This window comes from Lottia gigantea, assembly GCF_000327385.1.
Source record: "Lottia gigantea unplaced genomic scaffold LOTGIsca_127, whole genome shotgun sequence".
Lineage (NCBI taxonomy): Eukaryota > Metazoa > Mollusca > Gastropoda > Lottiidae > Lottia > Lottia gigantea.
The window spans coordinates 375,610-395,076 of NW_008707370.1; the positions used below are offsets into that span (position 1 = coordinate 375,610).

The 19,467-nt window shown below is 36.5% G+C and overlaps 3 protein-coding genes across 3 annotated transcripts; 1 reads left to right on the forward strand and 2 right to left on the reverse strand.

The window, feature by feature from the left end:
• Window positions 1–413: 413 nt before the first annotated feature.
• Window positions 414–1,328, reverse strand: LOTGIDRAFT_65549 (hypothetical protein; the record flags this gene model as incomplete). The annotated part of the gene is made up of 1 exon (XM_009048703.1): window positions 414–1,328. A coding segment is annotated over one exon (915 nt), but the record flags the coding sequence as incomplete, so codon positions are not given.
• Window positions 1,329–10,788: 9,460 nt separating this feature from the next.
• On the reverse strand, window positions 10,789–11,106 carry LOTGIDRAFT_138530 (hypothetical protein; the record flags this gene model as incomplete). The annotated part of the gene is made up of 1 exon (XM_009048704.1): window positions 10,789–11,106. A coding segment is annotated over one exon (318 nt), but the record flags the coding sequence as incomplete, so codon positions are not given.
• A 5,988-nt stretch (window positions 11,107–17,094) lies between these two features.
• LOTGIDRAFT_99918 (hypothetical protein) lies at window positions 17,095–17,259 on the forward strand (the record flags this gene model as incomplete). The annotated part of the gene is made up of 1 exon (XM_009048705.1): window positions 17,095–17,259. A coding segment is annotated over one exon (165 nt), but the record flags the coding sequence as incomplete, so codon positions are not given.
• Between the last annotated feature and the right edge of the window lie 2,208 nt (window positions 17,260–19,467).

A 19,467-nucleotide genomic window follows, 5' to 3' on the forward strand; every position in this document is an offset into this window, starting at 1 on the left:
ACGGATCCGGATACGATTCGCTTCTTCTAATTTCTACTGCATCGATAATCCTGCACGTGACACCGTATCTCATCTATTCCGACCTCAACTTCTATCGTTTCTAACGTAAATAAAATAAAATATTCACAAAAATAGACATATAAAGTCACTTGTGTAGCACTTTGAGTGAACATGTACAGTTGGCAATCCAAATTGCACAGTTTTATCGTGAGTATATTATGAAATATCTCAGCGAGGAGCTCATATTAAATTTTTTTTAAGTTAATAGAATAATATGTCTGAAGACAAGTTTTTCATGATAACACAGTTTCTACACTTTCAAATGCACTTTCGTCGCTAAGTGGGCACTTATATCGAACTGTAATAATGGTTCCATTGTTTGTCCTCCGTTTCTTTCGACAACACATGTTCAAAAACGCTCTTCTGAAGCCGTTAGTAAAGAAACAATAACACATAGGATTAATAGTGGAATTGGACAGTGCCAAAAGTTGTACCAAAGGGTATACATAATTAATAACGGTGTTGGCCCAAGGCGAAGATGTGTTAAAATCAAGCCAAATATTCACCACATAATACGGTAACCAACACACACCGAATATTATAACTAAACAGATAAGAGTTCGGACTGTTTTACGTCTTTGACGGACTAATCTATCAGCTTGCATTTTACCAGTTTTTGTACCGTTGGGAAAAAGACGTTTGTCGGCGTTCCATAGCACAGTGGATACCATAGCATACATAGCGCCCATCACAGATAAAGGCATTACAAACAAAACCACCAGCATAACTAAACTGTATATCTGCTTGCTCTCCGGGGTTTGCCAATGTTCCTCACAAGCCCTGGCTTCAAATATACCAGGAGCACCATAAGTTGTTACATTATTCACAAAGAGCAGAGGGCAAATGGCAGAAAAGGAAATTATCCAAATCAACGTTATCAATATGGCGACTTTTTGGCGGGAAAATACTAGTTTGGCCTTCAGTGGTACATGTATAGCAAAATAGCGATTGATACTAATAACTAACATACTGAAAATACTAACGCTGACAGCTGTACCTTGGAGAAATGGCGTAACTTTACACAGGACTAAACCATAAATCCAGTCTCGATATAGGTAGTTGCCTAATGTGATTGGTATACATATACACACAACCAACAGGTCCCCGATTGTCAAATTCAAGAAGAACACATTGGTAAGAGTTCTCATGTGTTGCTGTCGAACCACTACCACTATCACAAAAATGTTACCAAGAAGTCCAGCGATCATTACGATGGCATAGATCACCAATAGCACAATGTTGAAGGGTTCTTTATGGCGGTACAGATCGTTGTGCAAATCTTCCAAAATAAACTTTGGATCCATATCATAGTCTTTCATGATGTCCTCGTAATCTGACATGTTCCACAGAATCTTAAGAAAAGCTTCGTCAACTTCCATAATTGAATCTTTTTTCAAATTTCAAGATTGACAATCATCTGTTCCTTTTCAATTCTCAACTGGCTGTGTTCGAACTTCCTTTGTCTTTTGTACTGGTTGGATTTCCTGCTGTTTACATCATCACCGATTGAAATTAACTGATTTTTCAATTTTCAATTTTCACACTTACTGCTTCCTCTTCGACGAACAAATTTAATAAAAAATGTTTCAACTCTCGGCAGCTTGTACTTCACTCAAGTATTAATAGCTTACCAGAGAAGACAAAATTCCAATACCAATAAGCCAACAATTACATCAGTTATAAGTAAAGAGCATTCAGTACCAGAGAAGTATTAAGATTCCTTTTCGTGCCACGAGCATGTTTATCTATAATAGGAAGGTGTTTATATTATATTCTTTGGTTTGAAGACAGCCAATGACAAGAGCAGTTCTACTTTCTTTATTTCAATCAAATGGTTTACCGATCAATGATAGGCACTGCCTTAGTTGTCAATGTACTGGTATTCTTCTACTTATGAAACCAACATGTTTACTACTTGACTAGATGACCAAGTTTAGTTGTAAATATCTTTTCTATTTTGGACATTTTATTTCGGTCAAAATTTCAGGGATCAGGCCACGTATTTTTGAAGTAGAAATAGTGTAAGAAATGAAGAGCTTAGAACATCTTAACGCTAAGATTGTTTCGAGAATTCGCGTCCTGGTGCATAAATCATGATTTTTGTTTATATTATAAACGAATTACTCCTTCAAGGGATTCCTTTGGTATTTTACACAAAAAGTTCACTTCGTCTTCTTGTCCAATTCTTGAAATCTAGACCATATAAATTTAACATTTATATTTTATGTACATCCCTCCCCTTATATATGTTAGTGATGCTCACTCGGCATCGGCGCGTAAGAGGGTCATTTTAAGACGAAAGGATAGTCTTTAGGTATCGTATAAGGGTTTTGAAAAAAGCAGCGGGACTAATTATGGTCGATAAGAACTCGTTTACTTGTATAGGCTAACTTAACCGGTTACCTTAATCGCGTCAGCGCATGAAAGTCGTTGGACTAGTTGTAAAAGGGGTGAATGTTATTCAAAAGATTTTTGCCTAACAGTTTTATCAAAGACCAGCTGCTAGAAAACTTCCAAAGACGTATTACTTTTTGCCAGTAAGAGTCCACGCCAGTACGAACAGTTTCGCAATCCATTGGTAGCGGCAAAGGAACTGTCCGTATCAGGAAAATATCAAATATCAAACGTCTCCCTGTCTTCGTTGGACGTAACATTCCTTTCAATTTCATTTAATTATTTTCGTCGTTTACACTATTTTTCATTCAATTATCAAGCATGGAATTTTTACAATACTGGTGAACTAAAATCAGAATGGTATTTGACCCACTTTATAGCTACTGTACTATAAAAATCAGTAAATTCACCATATTCTGCCTTTTCGCTATTCAAAGCATTCATTTCACCTGCTGAATCAGTTCTTTTTTTAAACTTCAATTGAGTTCATTTTATCCGGAAATGAAGCGAGCAGTTTTAGTAGGTTTAGCCGGAGGTTCTGAGATTTTTTTTTACTCCTTGGTCGTTTACGGTTATGATTGTATAAACTAAAATTCGGTTCCGGGTACTTGTGTACTATTGGATTGAGATAAGGTTAGGCGCCAAATCATCTGAAAAACTATCAACAGGCCTTAAAAGAGATTTCCCGCCTTCGTATGGGTATTGCAAAAACACTTGTAACTTATATTTGCACCATTCTGCTATCCCGTCCAAAGTCTGTGGTTCCTGTACAATGGCTGACGTCCATTGTTCTAGTTTATGCGGATTACGGTTACCCTTCAGACGTATGTGCTTCCTGTTTATTGGGTCTTTCTGGCCGAAATCTGTGGTATACAGCGAGACTTCCCGGTCGAGGTCTGTGGTTCTTGTTCATCGGAACACCCTGCCTGAGATCTGTTGTTTTTGTTTATCGGAACATATCGGCTGAGATCTGTGGTTCTTGTTCATCAGAACAACCCGGCTGAGATCTGTGGTTTTTGTTCATCGGAACATCCCGGCTGAGATCTGTGGTTCAAAAACATAACAGACTTCTTCCTAGCCAGTATCTGTGGTTCCTGGTCATGCGGACTGTGCGTTCGACGACTGAGATTCTCGGTCGACATCTGAGGTTCCTGTTTATCGGGACTTATCGGTCGACGTCGATGGTCTTGTTTCAGAAATTCTCGGCCGAAGTCTAATGTTCCCTTACATTGTGACATCCTTGCCGATGTCTGATGTTCCTTCACATCGTGACTTCCATGCCGACGTCTACAATCCCTTTTGTAATCAATGGAATTGTATCGATAAAAGAGATCTGTAATAATCCTGGAAATCAAAATGACAAGGTTCCTTATGTAAACCGATAAGGGGAGTCAATAGTCGTTAAGACTGAAATACCGTTCGAGCGTAATTGTAGGGAATCAATGTGCAAAAGCATTGCGGAGTTTAAGCTCGACGTTTTCTCTGTCCTCTGGGTCAAATCAGGCTAGCTCCACGTTGGCCCCTGATGAACTCAAACGATAGGTAATCGATCTGCGATTGAAACCACGAAAGAGTTACTAAAGTAAATGTTATGCTCCTGTAATCGAAGCCCAACCCAAAAATGTTCCAGCCAATATCGTGATCGCTACTTAGACCTCCTCTCGAACGCACATCGTTATGAGCGTCAAGCATACAGAATGCCGAGACTTTATGAGAAGGCTTCATTTCTACTGAGATCTTTATTGTATCACGGAATGCAGCAGATCGACAGAAAGAGTGTAAATATTATAGCTTATGGTTTTTCTGACTTTCTGTCGAGGCTTCTGATTTGCTGTATTTTTTAACGACCAATCCAATCATATCGCTCCATTTACAAACTTTCGTGATAAAAAAAATGTCGAATGATGTCAAAAAATGAAATGAAATGAATGGATTTTTCGTCCTACTTTTCTGCACCATGTGGGTTAATGAAGACGGACAACAACATGCAGTGTACAATGAGGGTAATTTTGCTAGGACAGCGGTATTAGCCTGCCTTTTTCGATTTCCAACTGTCGAAGGATCTTTAACGTGCACAGCCCACGGGGCCTCGGTTTATTGTCCCATTCGAACGACTAGACGCTTTTTCCATGTCAGCCCCTCTTACCTGCATCACTGACGGGGAAAACCAAGTTGAAAAATCGACCTATGACCAGGCTGAACCGTGGACTTTCAGGTTCGCGAGCAGGCGTCAAACTCACTGAGCCACCCTAATGATGTCGTGGTATTAGACATAGTTTGTAATAGATTGACATTGTGAAAATGCGAGCCAACGGTATAATGAGACTTTATGACAAGGACTCTTTCCTACCGAGATTAATAAGACCTATATTATTCTTTTAGATGTCGTCTGTATAGTTAGTTAATATATGTAATTACCGCCTTATCATCAGTCATGCAATGTTCAGCCAATTAGATGATATATTCTCATCTATAATCTACCTTAATCCCGTATTTCTTTGGTTAATCAACAAAAAGATACCTGAAATAATGATCCATGTTTAATGATGACAGCTGTAAAATATATCACGTGATTTGTATGACAAGTATGATATTTAATTTATCCTTTATGTCTATAAGCTGTCTTTGGATATAATTGTCATCTCGTGGCAAAGAAGAACCTACTATTTTTTATCATTTAGATCAATTACGGCATACATACGAAGCTGCGCATGGTTAAAAAAAAAATGGATTGCAAAAAATGGATTGCCCTCCTTAAAAACCTTCTAACGAAAGACCAATTCCATTACTGCAACTAAACATTATACGACATAGCCCCAGATATATAACTTGCCTCTCCGACCAATCGAGTCTATAGAGCAGCGGAATGTGGAATAGCTACTTTAACTTGACATAACGTTTCCAGACTCTATACTTCCTTTTGACCTATAATTAAATATCGATTACAGGATTCCGCCCTACTTGATTACATGATACCTAATTAGACCATCGATTAATTCTTCCTTTCTTGAAAATATTAATCATGTTGTACCATTATCCTGGTTTAGATTCATTGGCTTTGATTATAGATTTGAAAAATGTCATCGCAGTCCATATGTCAGCAGGTAATTGAAACGGCAAGCTATAACGAACTTCGTACTATACCTTGACTGCGATAGCCACCTGTCCGCTGTCACAGAACTTTGTTAATGTACAGTCTTTGACAGATATTCTGTAAACAAAGGCAATATTTTTTATAGTCTGTCTGTCGGAGCCTATGAGGGGTTGTATTCGCTTGCGTACAATCCAATTAATCCACTGCATTCAATAAAACAAGCTAGGTAGCGTTTCAAAAATAAAATGTTGGTGAACTCAAAATTGGAACCAAATAAAACGAATACGTAGACATTCCAGCAGGAAATACAAATTTTTTAAAACCCAGACATATGTCCAAGAAGCCCGACTGTTCCATATACATGAACTATATATTATGCGTAAGATCTTCGATTACATAATGATATAACCGTCAGTAAAGTACATGCAAATCTGAAAATGATTATTATCGTCCTCTGTTCTCTGGATAAGGGGAAGGAATGGACAAATGGTAAGGACAAACCTCGCTATCAACGGTAACAGTTTCTGAATTATGTGGTATACATATCGATGACTTCTTTGCCGATCTTTCCCATTTCCAAATATTAATACCATTCACAGCAACACGCATTTGTATCGAATAAGAAAGGATTTTAACACTATAAGTACCAACACGACCTTGGTTGACCTGTCTTAATGACTTGAATACATTATCAGTAACATGTCAATCCAATGTAATTAGAAGAGTGGTGAACCTGTCTAAATGCTGATCTAAATAGCTGACATTTACATAATTGAATACCGACATTCACGTTCCGTTCCGATCCCGTTTGTTTTCCTTCGCTAGTATTACATTTACCTTTAGCAGCAACTCCGTGAAACGTTTTCGGAATGAAGTGATAACCCATTTAGTTCAAAACTTCGTCAAAAAACCATAAGCCCAAAGCAAGAGTCAGTATTTCATAATGTAGTGAAGTCACCGGTAGCCCAAAGAAAGAGTTATTAGTCCAGAACTTAGTGGTTCAACCGTCCCTGTGAAAGTTGAGACAGTGGGATAGGGTCATTGGTATGGGCAATTTCACCGAGAGAATCACCCTTCTCCTGTTCTGTAAGTTTGATCTCTCACATCATACGCAACAAGTTCTAGCTTCGGAAAGTCAACCAATTATCTGGATGAGATCCGGAACACCTGTCGTTTGAAATTAGATGACCGAAATTGTTAGGACATGGGCGCATTTAAAGAAATAAAAGCCATGTAACATATTGACTGAAGTATATGACAGCTTTTCTGCAGAATTAAATGGTTGGCCAGCATTTGTAAGGATAACAGTACAATAATCCATTAATGACTATTACTAATACGACATTAGTACCAGTAATAAAGTCATTAATGTATCAAAAGGACGATGACCGGTTTTAACTCGGTGACAGTAAATCTAATTCTGCCTTTTCCAAGTTCAGCTTTGGTTGAACGAATTATTGAATTAGGTCGTTGGTTTACCATTGATTTCATTAAAGGATAATTAACTAGAAATTTCAAAAGATTTTCAGCATTTTTGTTATATAATCAATTAAACAAATCAAAACGCCAGTTAGAATTGGAAAGTTTCAAAGTTCTAAAATATTTTTTCCGATATCGATAAATTTGTTTATTCAAATTGTTTCCATTCAAAAGAGATTTTGACATTTTCTGACCCTGAAAATTTTGAAAACATTACAAACAGTCAATTAGAGCAAATTATATAATGTATGGTTTTCTATGGAAGCAAGAATGCTATTGACTCTGCAATTGGACTTAACCTATGTGGCCTAAGTGTACCAATGCAGCAAATATTTTGGCCCTGCGTTGCGTACACAGTGCTTAACTTATCCAAGTACAGTACCCGAACATGCTCCGAAATGGCGGAACAAGCGTTATAACACAAATAGATGATTGTTGGTTATCCTATGTAAAATTATACCAACCTTGTTATAACGTACAATTTATTCCGATTTTAGCTCTGGTGTTCCCGATTTAGCCGTTTACTTAGCCGCAATTATGAGAAACTAATTGAATTTGACTTTCTCATGTACAAGCAGTACTTGTAACATACGATTGACCACGATTTGATGAATCCTAAGTAATAGAAAATTATATACTGTGGTTCTGTAGGTAGATATATACTTGTAGTTCTTCTGCGTTGGTGATTAGATAATTAAACTGAATTCGTGGACGGTGTTGGTCTTGTTAAAGGGGCAGGTAGGAGATTTTGTAACCAATCATACTTTAGTCTCAGAAATTTAGCTATGCCAGTTTTAGTGTTCAAAGCTCACCGTCGAAATTTTAGCCTTGGAAACCATGTGTGTCCAGAATTATCCACGATTGAATGTTAAAATAACGACTCGTCAATTTTTATTCAACACTCTAATCAATCCCCCCTCCCCCCAAAATAGTCACCTGTCCCTTTAACATACAATTTCTCATAGGGAATAATAATGGACTTCTGACTTGGAGGAACACTATAATCATTTATGTTAAATATGGTCGCTTACAGATTAATACAGCCACAATTCCAGATATTTTGTTTCGTTTGATTTCTATGTGTTACGTCAATCATTTAAGGATCTGAACACGTAATCTTTTATAAAGTTCTAACACTATCTGAACTAAGATCAGCAAGAAATATTGTGGTAAGGGAGTAACGTCATCTTAAGAATAAAGTCTGACCCTATCTGAACTAAGATCAGCAAGAAATATTGTGGTAAGAGAATAACTTCATCTTTAGCATAAAGTCTGACCCTATCTGAACTAAGATCAGCAAGAAATATTGTGGAAAGAGAATAACTTCATCTTTAGAATAAAGTTTGACCCTATCTGAACTAAGAACAGCAAGAAATATTGTGGTAAGGGAGTAACGTCATCTTTGGAATAAAGTCTGACACCATCTGAACTAACATCAGCAAGAAATATTGTGGTAAGGGAGTAACGTCATCTTTAGAATAAAGTTTGACCCTATCTGAACTAAGATCAGCAAGAAATATTGTGGTAAGAGAGTAACGTCATCTTTAGAATAAAATCTGACACTATCTGAACCAAGATCAGCAAGAAATAGTGTGGTAATCGAGTAACGTCTCTTTAGAATAAAGTTTGACCCTATCTGAACTAAGATCAGCAAGAAATATTGTGGTAAGGGAGTAACGTCATCTTGAGGATAAAATCTGACCCTATCTGAACCAAGATCAGCAAAATATAGTGTGGTAAGGGAGTAACGTCATCTTTAGAATAAAGTCTGACCCTATCTAAACTAAGATCAGCAAGAAATAGTGGTAAGGGAGTAACTTCATGTTTAGAATAAAGTTTTACCCTATCTGAACTAAGATCAGAAAGAAATATTGTGGTAAGGGAGTAACGTCATCTTTGGAATAAAGTCTGACACCATCTGAACTAAGATCAGCAAGAAATATTGTGGTAAGGGAGTAACGTCATCTTTAGAATAAAGTTTGACCTTCTCTGAACTAAGATCAGCAAGAAATATTGTGGTAAGGGAGTAACGTCATCTTTAGAATAAAGTTTGACCTTCTCTGAACTAAGATCAGTAAGAAATATTGTGGTAAGGGAGTCACGTGCTTGCGAGCTAAAAATTGGACGCGTTTCTAAGAACAAGGGCAATAACTCACATTAAATATTTTTCGATTTCTCTGATTTTTCTTGGGTGATTACAAACACCCACAACAAGTTTCGTCGAAATATGGCAATAAATTTTGCTTTGTAGAGGGTTTTCGAATGATGACTCCAATATACGCTCCTAATTTCACGTGGGCGTTTAAAAAGGCTTTCATAATGCATGTGCCTCTAATAAGATATAGGTCAATCTTTACAGACTTTGACAATTTATTGACATGATAAATCAATACAACGGAAAGCTAAGCTCATTAAACTCTAGAACCATGATGTAAAATTATAGTCTTGGAATCTGATGTCCTTTGTTCATTAATCCAGATTTCCTGCAAGTCTGGTATTTAACCCAATTTGTATAACAATTGGCTTTATTGTTCAAAAGGCTAAATGTTGATAATATGAACCAAATTCTTTGTGAGATTAAACTATTTCTATTGTGTTCCATTATCTAAGGAGTAGTATACCATAAAATTGTGTTCCGTTCTTTAATGTGATCTCTACCCCTAAATGTCGCTTAAGGATTACTTTTACGAAGATGCTCTCGTTCTGGAGCGACAAACCTTTCTTTAAAATTTTACTCATTTTTTCAGCAGTTGTTACAGGTGCATAACTAATCGTATCAGAGAAAAGGAAACAAATATCCATCTATTCCTTAGGGCACATTTTTTCTGCTATATCACATTTATCTTCATTTTTTACCTTTTCTTGATGCGAGGAGCAGTATGAATGTGGGTAAAACCTAAGTTGAGTATGAGAAATATTTGGTGACTAGATGTGTGAGAGGATGATCAAAAGTGGATCGGCGTATTAATCGTTAGCTATCTCTATCTAGTCTAGCGAGGTGCTGACATCGTAATGTGCATTAATTCTTAAAGCGTTTGATACATTCAGTGGTGTAATAACCGCTTTGAGCTCATGAAAGACACGAAGTCTGGTTTCTCCACGCATTTGATCAAATTCGGGCATTTAATTCTGTGAATACGCGGCAAGGTTCTGAGAGTTCTTTAAAACGACTTCCCCCAAAAACCATGTTCACTTTTCAATTTAGTCTAGTAACTTTAATTGTAAAAGATAGTTCAGCAAAGTTGAGACGCCAACTCCCTCCGTTCCATATTAAGCTATATCTTGGCGTTGGTGACTGTTGACGATTGATATTAGCTTTTAAATGGCTTCTTCATTCGCAAAAAATATCAGTATAGCTCAAAGCCTATTGACCAACATACACCAGCGTTGCTAAATTTAGCGTTCTACTAACCCACAATCTTAGAACATAAATAACCACGTCCTACTCAATGAATGTGGTGGGTGCTGAGTCTACGAAGAAATCGCGTACAGCTTAGTGCACGTTTAATCGGGATTGGCTGACTGGAATATAATAAAGTATTAGGTTATCTAAAATGTAGTCCGTCCTAAATCCACAATTAACATAAGCATTATGTTATCTGAAATGTAGTCCAGCATGACCAGTATACGGTTATCTGGAATATAAACCAGTATAAGGTTATCTGGAATATAGACCAGTATAAGGCTATATGGAATATAAACCAGTATAGGGTTATCTGGAATTTAAACCATTATAAGGTTATCTGGAATATAGACCAGTATCAGGTTATCTGGAATATAGACCGGTTATCTGGAATATAGACTAGTATAAGATTATCTGGAATATAAACCAGCATAAGGTTATCTGGAATATAAACCAGTATAAGGTTATCTGGAATATAGACCGGTATTAGGTTATCTGGAATATAAACCACTATAAGTTTATCTGAAATATAGACCAGTATTAAGTTATCTGGAATATAAACTACTATAAGGTTATCTGGAATATAGACCAGTATAAGGCTATATGGAATATAAACCAGTATAAGGTTATCTGGAATACAGATCAGCATTAGGTTTTTGGAATATAGTTGATTAACTGGAACCAGCGGTATCGTAAGGTATCTGAAAAGTAGTCCAGTTATCTGGAATACAGATCAGCATTAGGTTTTTGGAATATAGTTGATTAACTGGAACCAGCAGTATCGTAAGGTATCTGAAAAGTAGTCCAGCCATCAATAGGTTTGATGTGTTAACGAGATAGCTATAATTTTATGTCTGTGCTTCGAGTACATGAAATCGTTTAAATAATTACATGTTTTCATGTGCCAGACACCAGTTTATTCTTGTAAAAATTATAAACGATATGACTGTAACCACAATTTGGTGAATTCTACTTACTTTCACTAGATCACACCCAAATCAGTTGAATTTACAGATAGAAGGGACAGAAGTTACCACAAAATGTGCGGAGCCCTGGGAAAATTGAAATGTCTAATCGGGATTTCCTATTTTTGGTAGTGGGTGGCGTTAGACAAGGATGAAGCCATGCAAGGGCCATTCCAATTCAGACTTATAATACATTACATTCAGCCATATTACTTTGAGTGGTATTGACGTTTTATTTATTCTCACTCAGTGCTAAAAGAGTAAAGGAATAATTGTAACTGAGCATCATTTGGTTTCTATGTTAATTTCAACCGTCTGGATTAATGTACTTTTAGTTGACAAGTGTATCACACTTGAAAGCAAATATCAAGTCGGATCATTGACTGATAAATGAATAAGTGCCAAACAGGGGGAGTATCTACTGTTGCCATTTCCTAGAAGGTACTTGGTGGAGTATGGGTTCTGCGTGGTAATTGCTGTAATCACAAAGAATTGTATTTCGTTGAAGACAGCTTAGGTCTACGACTGAAATTGAGAATGAACATTAGGCCCAAGGATTGTATTTGACTATCTTGATATCCATTCGTTGTCAATCATGTGATACACTTTTCGAGTGAAATACGTATCAAAATGACTGATTTATTTTAGGGAGGAATAGATTGCCCGGTTTTCTCCCTTCGTAAGTGATGCAGGTCGGATGTGACAATAAACCGAAGCTCCGTGTGCTACAGGATGTGCCCGTTAAAGATCCTTAAACACAATTGCAAATTGAAAATGTGTAGGTTAATGCGGAGCCTGGTAAAATTACCACATAAGGTGGAGAAAAGTAGGACTTTTTGTTTCATTATTATTCTTGTCGGTAGCGTATTGACCTCACTGAACTTCCTCGCTAAACTAGGACGAAGTTTGAAGCTGATCAAAAATAATTACAGAGAAAAATATGAAAATTTCAGGTGTAAAGGTATAAAGATATTGAAAATTTCTAATCGCTAAATAGCCGATGCAAAGCGACTATCGTGTAAGTTCCTTTAGCGCTTTCAACATAAAGTATTTAATGACAGCCATTGTTCATTGGAACCAAGACAAGATTGTCACATGACCAAAATATTCTGGTAGTTCAAAAATAATAGTTAGTCCAGTTTACTGGTCGATGAACTGACCAAATCATGAAGGAGGAAATAGATGTACTCATAGTGTGATATTTTACCACAAACGTGACACCAGGAAGAAATTAAATAAAATGTATTTATTATTTTGTCGTTTCAGTTTGGTATCAACGGCAGCTGTTTTCCTTCTTTTCAGTGTAGTAAACAATTATTTATAGCTGCTTTCTGGAAACTGCTCTTTAGCCGGAGGAGAGAATTGAACTACTTGTTTACTTTATCACTTTCTAGTGGTTTATAAAGATAAAACAACCTTGTTAGAGGTTTTACCCCTTTGTCCAATTGTTTTATGGTCGTTTTCTTGATGATTTGGATAATCAAAACCCTCCCTTGCCCGAAATCTATTGCAATTGAGTTGTGAGTCGCATTCTGAACTCATTACCTCTTTCATTATTCGCAACAATACGCAACTTAATAGTACTAGCCTGAAAAATAACTGAAGCCTAACCTTCGAATGTTTTGTTGTACCGTGTGGAGCACAGCGACATTATTGAATACCTGGTAACATATTTAAACTTCCATAAACGATTCAGCTTTTTATAGATACCAAAGCTTAAACAATATGGCTATTGTCATAGCGGATGTCATAGTTCGGATCAACTCGTAGAAAAATCGGCATTTAATCCCATCTTTGGATTTGGTATTTTTGGTATTTCAGTACACAAATTTATTTTTTGTACTTAATACACTAGACTGAGATTCACTCAAGAGAAACTTACCGGCACAACAAATCCATGATCAATGCCAACACCACTGATAAAGTTGAAAATTTCTCTTTCCTATTGGTTATTCGAACCAACCCAAAACGACATACAAAGAAGCTTCAGTCCTAATGATTTCAATTGTCCCTTTCTAATTTCAGACACCAGGGGAGGCTTCGACTGATTACCATGAATTGTTCGAGCAGTCAACCTCAGGCCAGAATAAGACGCTGATAGTTTTAAAAGTTTTCACCAGGATACTTACAATAGTTCAGGTTTTCTCTTTGATGCTCGCTGGTATCCGCCATATTGGAAACCAGCTCGCTAAAGACAATAAATAGACGATTTGGATGATTTCAAAGTTGGTGTAACAACAAGTATTTACACGAACACTTTCCCCACTGTTTTTTTTCTCATTCATTCCTTATATTGTCCCGCGGGCTGAGTGTTATCCAGGACCATGTCCTTAAATATTCTTATTCTTAACCATGTAAAAAAAGAGTTTATTATTATTATTGTTATTTCTACACCAACTTTGAAATCAAGCAGAGGTGTTGGTGTAACACCAAGTGTTGGTTTAACGTGTTGGTGTAACACCAAGTGTTGGTGTAATCCCATTTTAAAGTTGCTGTTGGGTGTTGACATCACCACCGACATCATCATGGAAATCACCCAGTGTCCTCTTGCTGCTTTAATAGATTGTCCTCCTACTCAAGGTTAGAAAGTACAGTAGGATATTAACATGACAGTTTTATCGTAACGAGAGCCCAGACGGTAGACATATAATCGGTTCGTTACAAAATGTTTTCCGAAATATGATCTATATAAACCCCTCTCATCTAATTATATTTCAATTGAAGAACTTATTTCTCTAAGCAAAACCGAATCTAATTTTTTTTTTATTTTCATTAGGATTGGTGTTGCCTACAGCCAATTTTACATAAAACAAACCCACTTGTGTCGTCAGATAAAAAAAAAGATGCCGTTAATATATTTTCACCAATGAAAAGTAGTTTCTTAAAAGTTACAAGTTGGTGCTTTTGAGAACTGATATTTTTCATTGGTCAGATTATCTTATCGATCTCATCAAGAATCTAATCAAATTCAATTCACCAACAAAAGTGTGTCGAACCAAATCTTTGTGACATGACATAATCATTTCTGTATTTCAAGGGACGTAAATCTTGTTTCCATCCCGGATTCTCAAACTAGTAAATAAAATCTCTCTGTGTAAACCTTTATTGTAGATCTCTACTTAAGATAATTAATTTCTCGCATGGGTAATCCTTTACGATGCTTTAAAATATCTCAACAGATAGGGCCGGATTCAAGCCATGCTTGTCACTTATTACTAAAGGCTTTTTTTTTATTCATTGAACGAACTGGTAGAATCGTTCGGAGTAGTCGGAGCTATCACTATACTGAATTTGCAAAGTATTACGGGTAGTCGGAATTATAGAGATAACAGATCTCAGACAATAACAATTTATTAATGTTGGTGAATCATTTAAAATATAAATTCTATCAGAGTCCTTTCGGGAATGTAGTTCCATTAATACCAGTGTCAGCCGAGTCACTGCGGTGAAATTTTAGCAATATCCTGAAATATTCAATAAGCCATGTACTGTAGCGTTGTTTATATTGTAATATTCTTTATTGAATAAGTAAGTCATGTGCACATTGGGTATCAAAGGCGATGTAAGATATAACAATAGACAGTTGAAATTATAGAAAAATACTGACACCCCAGCAGTGCTGGTAATACTCAAAGACCATGACATCTTACCTATTCAATAAAGAATATTACAATATAAACAACGCTACAGTACAATAATAAATTAAAATAATGCTCAATAGATAAATTGTAGAGCGATATAGAAATACCACTGTTAAATAGTGCTCAATATATCAATTGTAGAGCGATATAGAAATACCACTGTTAAATAGTGCTCAATATATCAATTGTAGAGCGATATAGAAATACCACTGTTAAATAGTGCTCAATATATCAATTGTAGAGCGATATAGAAATACCACTGTTAAAATAGTGCTCAATACATCAATTGTAGAGCGATATAGAAATACCACTGTTAAAATAGTACTCAATACATCAATTGTAGATTGATATAGAAATACCACTGTTGTAATAGTGCTCAATACATCAATTGTAGAGTGATATAGAAATACCATTGTTAAATAGTGCTCTATACATCAATTGTAGAGATAAAGTCACGTATAATATCATTGTTTATTTTGTATTTTTATTCTTATCCCCCTAGATTTTCCTCATGAGGATTGGATTTGGTATTTACTGTGCAATGAGGAACATTTACAGCAACAATAATATTCTTGGAGAGTAGTGTACCAAGTCTTTCGACAACTCAGAGCGTCCGTAAAGATGCGGGCACACGAACGTCCTTGGTCTGAGATTTTTGTCGCCCACTGTTTTTTTGGTCAAGAGTTTCACCGACTTTCACGGTCACACGAGTAGACAAAAAAACTCCAGTCGGTCGTTCTCCACCATGTCGGTAATCACGTGAGGAGCATGCACTTGAAAGGAAAAGGAATCTGATTGGATGATTACGGTTAAAAATATCGGAGACTAATATCCTTTTACAAATCTTGTCGGAGACGCGATCATCTTGTCATGGAAGATGCGAAATTTTACTCAAGACTCTTATCAGCGACAAACATCTTCGACCAAGACCGCTCATGTGCCCGCATCTTTGAGCTGAATCTATGGTACAAAGCGTTAGTGGACTTATCACAGTGGGCGGGATATGATCTAACCATACACTCGGTATGCATCAGAAACAAAGTAGGTTTTGAGTCATGACTTACTTTGCAGGTGGTATTTTCAAATGCTTTTCCACGACTTTGGTTAGATTAGGAGCCATTACTTTTGGTTAGATTAGGAGCCATTACTTTATTTCGTTCATCAGATAGTCCATTAAAGCTGGCTAATTCAAGATGAGCGAAGGGAACAGGTTTACCACCGAAATAAAACTTCTGATCAGGCACCAATCGAACGATGATTTGCTAGAAATGACAATTAATTAACGAGGTAAGGTGTCCGGTGTGGTGTACGGTTCGGAAAAATCGATACAAACGAAAATAGAAGATTATTATTCAACGGAATTACTCAAGTGTAGATGAAAAGCTGTCAATAAAACTCATTTGAAAGCAGACCATGCGTAGTTAAAACGTCGTGATGACAACGTCTTAATCTCTTAAACCTTAGATTTGCTTCATATAGGTCGATTATAAAATGACCTCAGTTCAACCTTGACGATGAAGTCTAGTCACATTTACGTTTTCGTCTTCACATTGGTGTGTTCAGTTTATCAAAGTTGTACTTCACTCGTCCGTTTTCAAGATGGAGACTAGAGCAATACACGACTTCAACGCGATAAATGAAGATGAGCTCAGTTTTAAGAAAGACACAATACTGAATATTCTTGAAATTCTTGATGATAAAAATTGGTACAAGGCAGAACAAAATGGTAGAGAAGGTACTATTCCACATAAATATGTCGACTTCGTCGTTCCAGACTGGTATCATGGTCGGATGACTGAAGAAAATGCTACCACACTCCTATCAAATCCAGACCAACCAACCGGCGCGTTTCTGTTGAGAGATAGTGAATCTACACCAGGTGATTTTGAACTGTCGGTGAAGAATGGCGACAGCGTGGAACGTCTGAAAGTACTACGGGACGGCGCTGGAAAATATTTTTTGTGGATAGTAAAATTTAACTCTCTCAATCAGCTCATTGAATATCATCGTACGTCATCCGTCATCAGAGGTCAGAACCTATATCTAAAGGATATGTTTCCGACAAATTCTGTCAAAGCTTTATATGATTTGGAAGCCCAGGGCAGTGACGAACTGGGATTTAAGAAAGGCGATATCATACTTGTTACGGATCAAGTGGATGCAAATTGGAGGAGAGGTAAATTAAATGGGAAAACCGGTATATTTCCAGTTAATTATGTTAAAGAGCTATATTGAAGTCTTGTAACTTTATGTTTTATGTTTTCATTTAAAATAAGAATTAAAATTGCAAATCCTAATGAGCCATTTTTATTATTTTAACTTGAAGATACCAAGTATACCTTTTGCAGAGCAATGCGAGCCATATTGAATTAATAAGGCTGTACTTCGGTCAGTTGAACATTAGGACTCGCTCTAGTAATTTGTTTGCCATCTCCTTCCATGTTAAATCACGAAATTCAACCTTCCATAAATCTCGTTGAAAACTTTCCGATATGTCACATAAAAGCCTGGACAAAAGACAAAAATTCAATTCTTATGATTATCAAATCTTGAGCTAGTCAAACTGAAAAAAGACCACATCCGCTTGATTGTCACTGCAACTATTTTTAGTATTATCCTTCCGCATGAAAATCTCATCATCTTACAAAATCTGATAGAAAATGCAATTTCAGACATCAAATTCCTAATCTAGACCAAATATTAGTAAAAAAAAAAAACCTCAAAAGGAAAGGAGAAAGAGGTTTTCTGAAAATAGCACGACTCGATCCCATCTTCATCAGTTACCTCCCTTGAACTATCTAATTTGATCATCCCAGTCGATATTTCCTTTTTTATCTTCATATTTTGGTAAATGTATATCGGGCAGCTATGGCGGGTGAGGCGCCCTGATTCCTGATACCGCTTATCATTAAGAAATACTTCCTCATTTATAATTGATATACTTTCTCACAGAAATTATTATTATGGCTTCCCATCTATCTACATATCTTGCATAAGTATCCACGTTTTTCTGAATGGAAGCGAGGCGTAAACCTGTAGAGACCTTGAACATTTTCAAAACAACATGTTATCAAGTAATTTAAACAGCACGTTCGGGATATTTCAGAATAATAATGTTAATTTACCAACCAGAGTATTTCTGTACATGGGAGATAACTGACTTTTAACAATCTACTTTCCAATAAATCGTGTTGTCGCATTCAGTCTTTTATAATGAAGATCTTATTCTTGTAATCTGTCACACTTTCGTATTTCATTTCACATTTCAGTTTCACAAGAATAAAATTTATACTTTTCTTCCAGATTGTCTATAGCTAATGTACTGGGTTTTTTTTGTTGCTGCTGTCATACAGCTAGTTTCGCGAATGTTCGCTGTCTATGGGTCCGGGCTTTCTAATATTTTACCCAGTTGTCCACTGTTGGGCACAAGAAGTTTGAGGAAGTCAGATTTGACGATAAACCGAGGATCGCTATGATTACAGCCTCGACATCTCCATTTTCGTTAGTCCAATTATGATCAAAACCTGGTAATCGTTGAAAATCGAGTAACTCTCGGATCGACACTAAAACACTTTCTATTGTGTCAGAGAACAACATTAAACCAGTGAGACAAAACAAACATAATTTCACATGAAAATCTAATGGACTTTCGGTCTGTAGCCTTTCAAGATTTAGATAGATCATATTATTCTTAGATCATATACATTTGCTTTTAAAGTTTGATCATTAGAGCAACCAAGCGTTTTCAGAAACTTAAAGGAGCAGATTCGCCATCCGTTTGATCAATCGTACTCTAGTCTCAGAAATAAAATTATTTAAATTAGTCTTCACAGCTCACAGTAGAAATTTGGGCCATTTGTGGAGAATTATCCGCGTTAAAATGACGAGTCGTCTTTATTTGAGACTTGGAAATAGAAAGAGAAATTCCTAGTGGGAGGTATATTTAAAAGGATGATGCAATTTCGGTACATTTCTGATAATTCTGAAGACTATTTAAATATATTCAAGACCTAAATCAACCCCCTAAAATTGCTACTTACAATGCAAGAATAGTCTAGAATGTTAAAATCAAGGTGGACTCTGATTTAAATGTCCAACAAACCGAGTTACAAAGTAACATCAGGTAAAGCCACCAGTAGCGGCGCCAGCCTCACGCAACTGGGGGTACAAATAGGGGGCAGACTGGGATAATTGTCGAGGCTGAATTCAAATACAGCAACTCATTGCAGAAGTCATCGTCGCAAACCTCTCATGGAGTGTCAAATTAAAATCTATTTTTTAGTAGCATTTATTTAATTGCAGTTAGGGTCTAAGGGCTGAACATTCGTTAAAATAACCTGTGATGACGTCTGCTTTAACCAATCAAATTCCTTCACTCTCGCGAAATGCCAGCACTGGTGAGGGTAGAAATTTGATTGGTTATAGCAGGGT